This window comes from Gymnodraco acuticeps, unplaced genomic scaffold (genome assembly GCF_902827175.1).
Source record: "Gymnodraco acuticeps unplaced genomic scaffold, fGymAcu1.1, whole genome shotgun sequence".
Lineage (NCBI taxonomy): Eukaryota > Metazoa > Chordata > Actinopteri > Perciformes > Bathydraconidae > Gymnodraco > Gymnodraco acuticeps.
Genome location: NW_022991185.1, coordinates 1 through 13,428, shown reverse-complemented (window position 1 = coordinate 13,428; position 13,428 = coordinate 1). Strand labels below are relative to the sequence as shown.

The 13,428-nt window shown below is 52.4% G+C and overlaps 1 protein-coding gene across 1 annotated transcript in view; it reads right to left on the bottom strand.

Annotated features, from left to right (window-relative positions):
- Window positions 1–13,422, bottom strand: part of LOC117560967 (MAGE-like protein 2) — a 33,813-nt gene extending 20,391 nt beyond the window's left edge. The window contains exons 1-2 of the mRNA XM_034238125.1: window positions 12,950–13,422; window positions 11,094–11,995 (exon numbers count right to left, since the gene is read on the bottom strand). Coding sequence (XP_034094016.1) covers window positions 11,094–11,995; window positions 12,950–13,369 — 1,322 coding nt within the window. The 5' untranslated portion in view covers window positions 13,370–13,422. The remainder of the gene's footprint in view (window positions 1–11,093; window positions 11,996–12,949) is intronic.
- Window positions 13,423–13,428: the final 6 nt, after the last annotated feature.

Below are 13,428 nucleotides of genomic sequence, written 5' to 3'. Positions count from 1 at the left end.
CTGGGAGACCAGGGGACACTAAAGAGTGACGCACACAGCTGGATACCAGGGGACACTAAAGAGTGACGCACACAGCTGGGAGACCAGGGGACACTAAAGAGTGACGCACACAGCTGGAGACCAGGGGACACTAAAGAGTGACGCACACAGCTGGGAGACCAGGGGACACTAAAGAGTGACGCACACAGCTGGGAGACCAGGGGACACTAAAGAGTGACGCACACAGCTGGAGACCAGGGGACACTAAAGAGTGACGCACACAGCTGGGAGACCGGGGGACACTAAAGAGTGACGCACACAGCTGAGAGACCAGGGGACACTAAAGAGTGATGCACACAGCTGGAGACCAGGGGACACTAAAGAGTGACGCACATGGCTGGGAGACCAGGGGACACTAAAGAGTGACGCACACAGCTGGGAGACCAGGGGACACTAAAGAGTGACGCACACAGCTGGAGACCAGGGGACACTAAAGAGTGACACACTCAGCTGGGAGACCAAGGGACACTAAAGAGTGACGCACACAGCTGGATACCAGGGGACACTAAAGAGTGACGCACTCAGCTGGGAGACCAGGGGACACTAAAGAGTGACGCACACAGCTGGATACCAGGGGACACTAAAGAGTGACGCACACAGCTGGGAGACCAGGGGACACTAAAGAGTGACGCACACAGCTGGAGACCAGGGGACACTAAAGAGTGACACACACAGCTGGGAGACCAGGGGACACTAAAGAGTGACGCACACAGCTGGAGACCAGGGGACACTAAAGAGTGACGCACACAGCTGGGAGACCAGGGGACACTAAAGAGTGACGCACACAGCTGGAGACCAGAGGACACTAAAGAGTGACGCACACAGCTGGGAGACCAGGGGACACTAAAGAGTGACACACACAGCTGGGAGACCAGGGGACACTAAAGAGTGACGCACACAGCTGGAGACCAGGGGACACTAAAGAGTGACGCACACAGCTGGGAGACCAGGGGACACTAAAGAGTGACGCACACAGCTGGGAGACCAGGGGACACTAAAGAGTGACGCACTCAGCTGGGAGACCAGGGGACACTAAAGAGTGACGCACACAGCTGGAGACCAGGGGACACTAAAGAGTGACGCACACAGCTGGGAGACCAGGGGACACTAAAGAGTGATGCACACAGCTGGAGACCAGGGGACACTACAGAGTGACGCACACAGCTGGAGACCAGGGGACAATAAAGAGTGACGCACTCAGCTGGGAGACCAGGGGACACTAAAGAGTGACACACACAGCTGGAGACCAGGGGACACTAAAGAGTGACGCACACAGCTGGAGACCAGGGGACACTAAAGAGTGACGCACACAGCTGGAGACCAGGGGACACTAAAGAGTGACACACACAGCTGAAGACCAGAGGACACTAGAGAGTGACGCACACAGCTCTATCTTATTTTAACAACATGATCACATGACTCCTTCTGATGTCACTGCAGATCTGCTGTAAGCTAGCTAGCTAACGTAGCTAACTGAGACAGAGACAGTTGTCCAACATTTGTGATCCTGAAATATGCAGAATATTATCCAGCAAAGCAGAAGAGGAACAGTTCGGTAGAGATATTCAGTATTTACATCTACTTTCAATGTTTACCTTGCTTTGTATCAGAGACAGGTACTTTATACTAACAGTACTGTACTGGTGTGTACCCAGTGTCTCTCAGCGTCTCCCAGTGTCTCCCAGTGTCTCTCAGTGTCTCCCAGTATCTCTCAGTGTCTCCCAGTGTCTCTCAGTGTCTCCCAGTGTCTCTCAGTGTCTCCCAGTGTGTCTCCCAGTGTGTCTCCCAGTGTCTCTCAGTGTCTCCCAGTGTCTCCCAGTATCTCTCAGTGTCTCCCAGCGTCTCCCAGTATCTCTCAGTGTCTCCCAGTATCTCTCAGTGTCTCCCAGCGTCTCCCAGTGTCTCTCAGTGTCTCCCAGTGTGTCTCCCAGTGTCTCTCAGTGTCTCCCAGTGTCTCCCAGTATCTCTCAGTGTCTCCCAGCGTCTCCCAGTATCTCTCAGTGTCTCCCAGTATCTCTCAGTGTCTCCCAGCGTCTCCCAGTGTCTCTCAGTGTCTCCCAGTATCTCTCAGTGTCTCCCAGTGTCTCTCAGTGTCTCCCAGTATCTCTCAGTGTCTCCCACTGTCTCTCAGTGTCTCCCAGTATCTCTCAGTGTCTCCCAGCGTCTCCCAGTATCTCTCAGTGTCTCTCAGTGTCTCCCAGTGTCTCTCAGTGTCTCCCAGTATCTCTCAGTGTCTCCCAGCGTCTCCCAGTATCTCTCAGTGTCTCCCAGCGTCTCCCAGTATCTCCCAGTGTCTCCCAGCGTCTCCCAGTATCTCCCAGCGTCTCCCAGTATCTCCCAGCGTCTCCCAGTATCTCCCAGCGTCTCCGAGTGTCTCCCAGTATCTCCCAGTGTCTCCCGGTGTCTTCCAGTATCTCCCAGTATCTCCCAGCGTCTCCCAGTATCTCCCAGCGTCTCCGAGTGTCTCCCAGTATCTCCCAGTGTCTCCCGGTGTCTTCCAGCGTCTCCCAGTATCTCCCAGCGTCTCCGAGTGTCTCCCAGTATCTCCCAGTGTCTCCCGGTGTCTTCCAGTATCTCCCAGTATCTCCCAGTGTCTCCCAGCGTCTCCCAGTGTCTCCCAGCATCTCTCAGTGTCTCCCAGTATCTCACAGTGTCTCCCAGCGTCTCCCAGCATCTCCCAGTGTCTCCCAGCATCTCCCAGTGTCTCCCAGCATCTCTCAGTGTCTCCCAGTATCTCACAGTGTCTCCCAGCGTCTCCCAGTATCTCCCAGCGTCTCCGAGTGTCTCCCAGTATCTCCCAGTGTCTCCCGGTGTCTTCCAGTATCTCCCAGTATCTCCCAGTGTCTCCCAGCGTCTCCTAGCATCTCTCAGTGTCTCCCAGCGTCTCCCAGTGTCTCCCAGCATCTCTCAGTGTCTCCCAGTATCTCTCAGTGTCTCTCAGTGTCTCCCAGTGTCTCTCAGTGTCTCCCAGTATCTCTCAGTGTCTCCCAGTATCTCTCAGTGTCTCCCAGCGTCTCCCAGTATCTCTCAGTGTCTCCCAGCATCTCCCAGTGTCTCCCAGCGTCTCCCAGTATCTCCCAGCGTCTCCCAGTATCTCCCAGCATCTCCGAGTGTCTCCCAGTATCTCCCGGTGTCTCCCGGTGTCTTCCAGTATCTCCCAGTATCTCCCAGCGTCTCCCAGTGTCTCCCAGCATCTCTCAGTGTCTCCCAGTATCTCTCAGTGTCTCCCAGTATCTCACAGTGTCTCCCAGCGTCTCCCAGCATCTCCCAGTGTCTCCCAGCATCTCCCAGTGTCTCCCAGTATCTCACAGTGTCTCCCAGCGTCTCCCAGTATCTCCCAGCGTCTCCGAGTGTCTCCCAGTATCTCCCAGTGTCTCCCGGTGTCTTCCAGTATCTCCCAGTGTCTCCCAGCGTCTCCCAGTGTCTCCCAGCATCTCTCAGTGTCTCCCAGTATCTCACAGTGTCTCCCAGTGTCTCCCAGTATCTCCCAGCGTCTCCGAGTGTCTCCCAGTATCTCCCAGTGTCTCCCGGTGTCTTCCAGTATCTCCCAGTGTCTCCCAGCGTCTCCCGGTGTCTCCCAGCATCTCTCAGTGTCTCCCAGCGTCTCCCGGTGTCTCCCAGTATCTCGCAGTGTCTCCCAGCGTCTCCCAGCATCTCCCAGTGTCTCCCAGCGTCTCCCAGTGTCTCCCAGTATCTCTCAGTGTCTCCCAGCGTCTCCCAGTGTCTCCCAGTATCTCTCAGTGTCTCCCAGCGTCTCCCAGTGTCTCCCAGTATCTCTCAGTGTCTCCCAGCATCTCTCAGTGTCTCCCAGCGTCTCCCAGTGTCTCCCAGTATCTCGCAGTGTCTCCCAGCGTCTCCCAGCATCTCTCAGTGTCTCCCAGCGTCTCCCAGTGTCTCCCAGTATCTCGCAGTGTCTCCCAGCGTCTCCCAGCATCTCCCAGTATCTCGCAGTGTCTCCCAGCGTCTCCCAGCGTCTCCCAATGTCTCCCAGTATCTCGCAGTGTCTCCCAGCATCTCCCAGTGTCTCCCAGTCTCCATTAAACTACAGTAACACATCATGTTGTGTCAAATGTTCATATAATCATTTAAATCATATAGATGATGTTTTACACTCTGATTGCCTTTTACTCGGTTCAGTGGTAGCCTCGGTCTGATGTTGAGGTAAGGGTTACGGCCCGTCCACACAGCGGCTTTGGAAAAAGCTTGGAGGTGGGCGTGCCTGAAGCTTAGGGGAGTTTATGCGAGCAACGCGACCAACAACCAATCACATGAATCTCCAGCCCCGACATCCAGTTTACGAAGTTCACTGGATATAAACTCCCCAAACAGGCGAAAACCTACCAGTTCCACCCACTGTCTCTGCCACCTCCCTCCATGCCTGGCTCCTCCGGTTTGTATCCCGGTAGGTGAACAGGGTCTGAACCGGGTGATTCCCTACCGCTACGATTCATTTCTCCTCCATTTTGTGGAATATGAGGAAATGACCTGCGTAGTCTCTCCCAGCTTACACGCGGTTTGATTGGCTAGCGCTTGTACTGGCAGATTTGCATAAACGGGATTTGATTGGCTGACGCTTCTGCCGAGGCGCCAAAAGTTGAATATTGCTCAGCCTTTGCAGCCTGAAACGCCAGGAAAGCTCCGCTCTGCTTCCCACAATGCAGTTCGGCGAAAAGTGACGTCACCCCATTCAAAGTGAATGGGCAGAAGCGCCGCTGTGTGGACGAACCGTTGTAATGGCTACGCCTCTCTATTTGGACTGGTAGATCTCGGCAGACTGGAAACTTTCAAAGTAGCTCTCGGTTCAAAAAAGGTTGGGCACCCCTGGTCTAGTCTGATGTTGAGGTAAGGGTTAGGCTATGCCCAGTGCTCTAGTCGGTCTAGTCTGATGTTGAGGTAAGGGTTAAGCTATGCCCAGTGCTCTAGTCGGTCTAGTCTGATGTTGAGGTAAGGGTTAGGCTATGCCCAGTGTTCTAGTCGGTCTAGTCTGATGTTGAGGTAAGGGTTAAGCTATGCCCAGTGCTCTAGTCGGTCTAGTCTGATGTTGAGGTAAGGGTTAGGCTATGCCCAGTGCTCTAGTCGGTCTAGTCTGATGTTGAGGTAAGGGTTAGGCTATGCCCAGTGCTCTAGTCGGTCTAGTCTGATGTTGAGGTAAGGGTTAGGCTATGCCCAGTGCTCTAGTCGGTCTAGTCTGATGTTGAGGTAAGGGTTAGGCTATGCCCAGTGTTCTAGTCGGTCTAGTCTGATGTTGAGGTAAGGGTTAGGCTATGCCCAGTGTTCTAGTCGGTCTAGTCTGATGTTGAGGTAAGGGTTAGGCTATGCCCAGTGCTCTAGTCGGTCTAGTCTGATGTTGAGGTAAGGGTTAGGCTATGCCCAGTGTTCTAGTCGGTCTAGTCTGATGTTGAGGTAAGGGTTAGGCTATGCCCAGTGTTCTAGTCGGTCTAGTCTGATGTTGAGGTAAGGGTTAGGCTATGCCCAGTGCTCTAGTCGGTCTAGTCTGATGTTGAGGTAAGGGTTAGGCTATGCGCAGTGTTCTAGTCGGTCTAGTCTGATGTTGAGGTCAGGGTTAGGCTATGCCCAGTGCTCTAGTCGGTCTAGTCTGATGTTGAGGTCAGGGTTAGGCTATGCCCAGTGCTCTAGTCGGTCTAGTCTGATGTTGAGGTAAGGGTTAGGCTATGCCCAGTGTTCTAGTCGGTCTAGTCTGATGTTGAGGTAAGGGTTAGGCTATGCCCAGTGTTCTAGTCGGGTCTAGTCTGATGTTGAGGTAAGGGTTAGGCTATGCCCAGTGTTCTAGTCGGTCTAGTCTGATGTTGAGGTAAGGGTTAGGCTATGCCCAGTGTTCTAGTCGGTCTAGTCTGATGTTGAGGTAAGGGTTAAGCTATGCCCAGTGTTCTAGTCGGTCTAGTCTGATGTTGAGGTAAGGGTTAGGCTATGCCCAGTGCTCTAGTCGGTCTAGTCTGATGTTGGGGTAAGGGTTAGGCTATGCCCAGTGTTCTAGTCGGTCTAGTCTGATGTTGAGGTAAGGGTTAGGCTATGCCCAGTGTTCTAGTCGGTCTAGTCTGATGTTGAGGTAAGGGTTAGGCTATGCCCAGTGTTCTAGTCGGTCTAGTCTGATGTTGAGGTAAGGGTTAGGCTATGCCCAGTGTTCTAGTCGGTCTAGTCTGATGTTGAGGTAAGGGTTAGGCTATGCCCAGTGTTCTAGTCGGTCTAGTCTGATGTTGAGGTAAGGGTTAGGCTATGCCCAGTGCTCTAGTCGGTCTAGTCTGATGTTGAGGTAAGGGTTAGGCTATGCCCAGTGTTCTAGTCGGTCTAGTCTGATGTTGAGGTAAGGGTTAGGCTATGCCCAGTGCTCTAGTCGGTCTAGTCTGATGTTGAGGTAAGGGTTAAGCTATGCCCAGTGCTCTAGTCGGTCTAGTCTGATGTTGAGGTAAGGGTTAGGCTATGCCCAGTGCTCTAGTCGGTCTAGTCTGATGTTGAGGTAAGGGTTAAGCTATGCCCAGTGTTCTAGTCGGTCTAGTCTGATGTTGAGGTAGGGTTAGGCTATGCCCAGTGCTCTAGTCGGTCTAGTTCTGATGTTGAGGTAAGGGTTGGGCTATGCCCAGTGTTCTAGTCGGTCTAGTCTGATGTTGAGGTAAGGGTTAGGCTATGCCCAGTGCTCTAGTCGGTCTAGTCTGATGTTGAGGTAAGGGTTAGGCTATGCCCAGTGCTCTAGTCGGTCTAGTCTGATGTTGAGGTAAAGGTTAGGCTATGCCCAGTGTTCTAGTCGGTCTAGTCTGATGTTGAGGTAAGGGTTAGGCTATGCCCAGTGCTCTAGTCGGTCTAGTCTGATGTTGAGGTAAGGGTTAGGCTATGCCCAGTGCTCTAGTCGGTCTAGTCTGGCTGTTGAGGTAAGGGTTAGGCTATGCCCAGTGTTCTAGTCGGTCTAGTCTGATGTTGAGGTAAGGGTTAGGCTATGCCCAGTGCTCTAGTCGGTCTAGTCTGATGTTGAGGTAAGGGTTAGGCTATGCCCAGTGTTCTAGTCGGTCTAGTCTGATGTTGAGGTAAGGGTTAGGCTATGCCCAGTGTTCTAGTCGGTCTAGTCTGATGTTGAGGTAAGGGTTAGGCTATGCCCAGTGTTCTAGTCGGTCTAGTCTGATGTTGAGGGTAAGGGTTAGGCTATGCCCAGTGCTCTAGTCGGTCTAGTCTGATGTTGAGGTAAGGGTTAGGCTATGCCCAGTGCTCTAGTCGGTCTAGTCTGATGTTGAGGTAAGGGTTAGGCTATGCCCAGTGCTCTAGTCGGTCTAGTCTGATGTTGAGGTAAGGGTTAGGCTATGCCCAGTGCTCTAGTCGGTCTAGTCTGATGTTGAGGTAAGGGTTAGGCTATGCCCAGTGTTCTAGTCGGTCTAGTCTGATGTTGAGGTAAGGGTTAAGCTATGCCCAGTGCTCTAGTCGGTCTAGTCTGATGTTGAGGTAAGGGTTAGGCTATGCCCAGTGCTCTAGTCGGTCTAGTCTGATGTTGAGGTAAGGGTTAGGCTATGCCCAGTGTTCTAGTCGGTCTAGTCTGATGTTGAGGTAAGGGTTAGGCTATGCCCAGTGCTCTAGTCGGTCTAGTCTGATGTTGAGGTAAGGGTTAGGCTATGCCCAGTGCTCTAGTCGGTCTAGTCTGATGTTGAGGTAAGGGTTAGGCTATGCCCAGTGCTCTAGTCGGTCTAGTCTGATGTTGAGGTAAGGGTTAGGCTATGCCCAGTGTTCTAGTCGGTCTAGTCTGATGTTTGAGGTAAGGGTTAGGCTATGCCCAGTGCTCTAGTCGGTCTAGTCTGATGTTGAGGTAAGGGTTAGGCTATGCCCAGTGCTCTAGTCGTCTAGTCTGATGTTGAGGTAAGGGTTAGGCTATGCCCAGTGCTGTGATGTTTGAGGGTAAGGGTTAGGCTATGCCCAGTGCTCTAGTCGGTCTAGTCTGATGTTGAGGTAAGGGTTAGGCTATGCCCAGTGCTCTAGTCGGTCTAGTCTGATGTTGAGGGTAAGGGTTAGGCTATGCCCAGTGTTCTAGTCGGTCTAGTCTGATTGTTGAGGTAAGGGTTAGGCTATGCCCAGTGCTCTAGTCGGTCTAGTCTGATGTTGAGGTAAGGGTTAGGCTATGCCCAGTGCTCTAGTCGGTCTAGTCTGATGTTGAGGTAAGGGTTAGGCTATGCCCAGTGTTCTAGTCGGTCTAGTCTGATGTTGAGGTAAGGGTTAGGCTATGCCCAGTGCTCTAGTCGGTCTAGTCTGATGTTGAGCACAACACTAGACCGACTAGAACTGTTTCCGTAAATCCAGCCCAGTGTTCTAAAACTGGTTTGAAGCCTATTTAAAGGACAGGTGTTTCTATAGTTCAATACACATCTGAGTGACATGTGGGGTTCCTCAAGGCTCCATCTTGTGACTGTGTAACTCCCTCTCTTGGATATCAGCATGTGAAGGACACTGTTCAGGAACTAGCTGATGCTCTGTATGTGATTGTGATGTCATTCTGGAGAGGATCAGAAATACATGGATCCTGAGATTGAAGCTCAAGCCGGGGACCAGGGAGAGTTTTCTAACAATAATAATAGATAATTAAAACTGCGGTCGCACTTGTGTCCTCGCGTCCGTGCGCCTGTCGGGGAGGGCGGCAGGTCGTCTCGGCGTCAAGCAGACGCGCGCGAGTCCTAGGAAATGAGCCGTTTCTCATTTCTATAATTTCGCGTCCCAGACTCCCAGGTCCTCCGGCAGCGACCCGGAAACGGATTTCGGCGCGCCGTCTCGAAGGAAAACAAATGTCTCTAAAGGCTCGTCGAGGATCGATTATCGAGGAGACTGTCTGGAGGAGCCGTAACCGAGGATACACTGATTTAGAGGAGAGAGGAGTGTCTCTAGAGGAGCCGTAACCGAGGGTACACTGAAGTATTCTCCTGAGACGATTTCAGCCAACAGTGATGTTTAAAAGAGGCGTGACGCATGTCTGGACTTCTGTCAAACGAAGCAGAGCTCTGCAAACTGTTCCCGTTGTGATTATAAGTTATTTGAGATGATCAAATGTGCATCAGACTTTCTGCCCTTTACCGTTTGTTTACTCACTAATCACATGTGCCCTGGATGTTAGGTGATGTTACAGTGAGAACAGCTGCTGAGGTCAGTGCAGAAAGCAGAACAGTGTATAATATATATCGCTCAATAACAAATGTAACAGGCCTACATGTCACACTTTATCTGTAGGCTTTAGGAGATATCTACAAATAAACATTAGGGTTAGGGTTAGGGTTAGGGTTAGTGAGTGTCTTTTGTAATGAATATGCCTCCAGCAAAGGGTGTTGTTGGACTAACAGTAGGTGTGTGTGTGTGTGTGTGTGTGTGTGTGTGTGTGTGTGTGTGTGTGTGTGTGTGTGTGTGTGTGTGTGTGTGTGTGTGTGTGTGTGTGTGTGAGAGTTGATGTGCCAGGCAAACAGGCAGGCCTCAGTAGGTTATCTGACATATAATTGGTCAAAAATGGTACATTCTCCGTTAGCCTACGAGCTTCCCGTTTGAGCGAAGGACTATTCCTTCTCAATGTAGCATGACATTGGATATGCGCTGAAGTTGTCCTGGATTGGAATTGTTCCGATCATTCCCCTATGAGGAGTTTACAGAAATGTCCTTAAAATGCATGAAAAACGGCCATTTTTCAAAATGGCCGTTTTTCATGCATTTTAAGGACATTTCTGGTGGGCGGGGCTAATGGAAGGCAATTTGAAATATGTATGCAATCATAATAGCAATATGTATACAGCGTTTCGTGAATATTGGAAAAAGTATACGCGAGTAGATTGGAGTCATTTGGAGTAATTTGTGACATGTAAATCGTCAAAAATGTAAAGTTCTCTGTTCGCTTACGAAGTCTTCGTTTGAGCGATCGACTATTCCTTCGCAATTTAACATCACATTGGAAATGGGCTGAACTTGTCCTGGATTGGAATTTTTCCGATCATTCCCCTAGGAGGAGTTCGCAAGAACGTGCGTAAAATGGCTGAAAACCGCACATTTTTCAAAATGGCCGACTTTCTGGGGGGGGGGGGGGCTAATGGAATGTATTTACAAATATATCCGCAGTTCCATGAGAAATGTCTGTGCCAAAATTCGTGAAGTTCTGAGAAACTATATGTGACTACCACACAATAGGGGGCGCTAGTAAGCAGTTTTTTTGAAAATGTACGTTTTTTTTTACATTCTCGAAAAGGTCCTGGGCTCTGACGTGTGTCCAAAGTTTTGCGTCCGAAGCTCATTTTATGCTATCGCAATTTTAAAATAATGTATAGGCCACGCCCACATTCTGCATTTGTTTCGACACTTTGAATCTAAGTTCGTAGTCGCCCCGAGAGTATGTGTAAAAAATAAATAAAAAGATTAGTCCATCTGCTCTTGAGTTATAAATTGGTGGTGTTTTTGGCGTCCCCTATAGTACAAAATGAAAATGCTTTGGTGTGCCTATTCCCCAAGACAGACTGAACGTTTCCACCAAAATCTGTGGTGAATGGATACATTGTTGATGAATTATGAGCATTTCTTTATAAGCCCCGCCTTTTTGCGAGTACGTTTTAATTCATGGCAGAAATATTTATCGTTTGAACATGCTCATCTCCTCGGGAAATGTGTCGGACCCTCCAACGATGCTGTATACGAAGTTTGGTGTTGATAAACTGAAAATTGAAATTTAAGTGAATATTTAACTGTGTATGTAAATTATGCCAATTTAAAAAAAAAAATGTAGGCGGAGCTTAGGGTTCCAATTGGATTATTTGTAGAGCAGGTGCACCCGGATATGTGTGCACAATTTCAGGTCATTCGGAGTTACGGTGCGACTTTGTGAATTTTTCCGAAATGGAATTGAGATAGGTGGCGCTAGTGAGCAAGTTGGAATATTTTAACAAATTGAGTCCAGAATATTGTAATTTTCACCGATTCTGGAATCTGTGCAAAATTATACAACTTTGTCCTAAAGGCCTCAAAAACAGGAAAGATGGCGAGTAAAAATAATAATACCACCAATAACAATAGAGTAAAGTAATAAAGTAACTGTTTCTTACCTACAGCGTCCTGCGTGTCTCTGAGGGGGGGGGGTGGAGCCCAGATGCCCCCCTCCCCTCTCAGGTGTGGCGGGGGGGCGTAGGGGCACGGGCCTCGTGGAGCTGTTGCTCAGAGACATGCGGGCCCTCAGCAGCGCACTGAGTGCCCTCACACTGCTGACAGAGGGCGGTAGGTAAGGGAGGCCCCGCCCCCCAGGAGCTGCCACGCCCCCTCGTCCACTCAGCCAATCACGCACCTCCTCCTGCGACTCCAGGAACATGAGGGATGAGTCAAACTGCAGCACCGCCGCGCCCTTATATGGCAGAAAGTGGTTGGGGAGGGGCTTAATGATGGGGGACGAGGCCTGTGTTAACTGGAGGAAGGGGGGCGGGGCCTGTGTTCGCTGCAGTCTGGGAGGCGAGGCCTGTGTTAGCTGTAGGCCGGGGGGCGGGGACTGTGTTAGCTGGAGGAAGGGGGGCGGGGCCTGTGTTAGGGGCAGGGCCTGTGTTAGCTGGAGGAAGAGGGTGGGGGCCTGTGTTAGTTGGAGGAAGGGGGGCGGGGCCTGTGTTAGTTGGAGGAAGGGGGACGGGGCCTGTGTTAGTTGGAGGAAGGGGGACGGGGCCTGTGTTAGTTGGAGGAAGGGGGACGGTGCCTGTGTTAGCTGTGGGCCAGGGGGCGGGGCCTGTGTTAGCTGTAGACCAGGGGGCGGGGCCTGTGTTAGCTGGACGAAGGGGGGCGGGGCCTGTGTTAGCTGTGGGTCAGGGGGCGGGGCTTGTGCCACTTGGACCAGCCCACCGGGGGTCAACACCAACATGGGCTGCAGATAGAAGGGGAGGGGGAGTACTGGGACCACTTCCTGTTTAGAGGAAGAGGAGCGCTTCTTACGAGGAGAAGAAGCGCTCCTCTTCCTCCTGGCTTCATCCTGAAACAGAGAGGAGGCGGAGTCAGATAGGGGGAGGAGTCATAGAGGTGGAGGGGTCAGAGAGGAGGAGGGGTCAGAGAGGGGGAGGGGGCAGAGAGGGGGAGGGGGCAGAGAGGAGGAGGGGTCAGAGAGGGGGAGGGGTCAGAGAGGGGGAGGGGTCAGAGAGGGGGAGGGGCAGAGAGGGGGAGGGGCAGAGAGGAGGAGGAGTCAGAGAGGGGGAGGAGTCATAGAGGTGGAGGGGTCAGAGAGGAGGAGGGGTCAGAGAGGGGGAGGGGGCAGAGAGGGGGAGGGGGCAGAGAGGAGGAGGGGTCAGAGAGGGGGAGGGGTCAGAGAGGGGGAGGGGCAGATAGGGGGAGGGGCAGAGAGGAGGAGGAGTCAGAGAGGGGGAGGAGTCAGATAGGGGGAGGAGTCATAGAGGTGGAGGGGTCAGAGAGGAGGAGGGGGCAGAGAGGGGGAGGGGGGCAGAGAGGAGGAGGGGTCAGAGAGGAGGAGGGGGCAGAGAGGGGGAGGAGTCATAGAGGTGGAGGGGTCAGAGAGGAGGAGGGGGCAGAGAGGGGGAGGGGGCAGAGAGGAGGAGGGGTCAGAGAGGAGGAGGGGTCAGAGAGGGGGAGGAGTCATAGAGGTGGAGGGGTCAGAGAGGAGGAGGGGGCAGAGAGGGGGAGGGGGCAGAGAGGAGGAGGAGTCATAGAGGTGGAGGGGTCAGAGAGGAGGAGGGGGCAGAGAGGGGGAGGGGGCAGAGAGGAGGAGGGGTCAGAGAGGAGGAGGGGTCAGAGAGGGGGAGGGGTCAGAGAGGGGGAGGGGTCAGAGAGGAGGAGGAGTCAGAGAGGGGGAGGAGTCAGAGAGCAGAACAGCATCACTCAAATATATTCTGGAGATGAAAATGTGTAACTCAAATGATGCGTGGCCGGTCTTTCTCAGTAAAATGATTATAATAATTAGAGTGGGGGTCCTCACCTTGGCCCTGGTTTCCTCCTGCAGAGCGAGGGCCCTCGGCGTCTGGGTCCTCACCCTCTTCCCTCTGGGGGGGGTCACACCTGTCCCATCCTGATGACTCATCACACCTGTCCCATCCTGATGACTCATCCCACCTGTCCCATCCTGATGACTCATCCCACCTGTCCCATCCTGATGACTCATCACACCTGTCCCATCCTGATGACTCATCCCACCTGTCCCATCCTGATGACTCATCACACCTGTCCCATCCTGATGACTCATCCCACCTGTCCCATCCTGATGACTCATCACACCTGTCCCATCCTGATGACTCATCCCACCTGTCCCATCCTGATGACTCATCCCACCTGTCCCATCCTGATGACTCATCACACCTGTCCCATCCTGATGACTCATCACACCTGTCCCACTGCTCATCTCCCCCTCTATCTCCCGCTTCCTAGGGGAGGCAGTGGTGGAGGAGTCAGGTTTCAGTG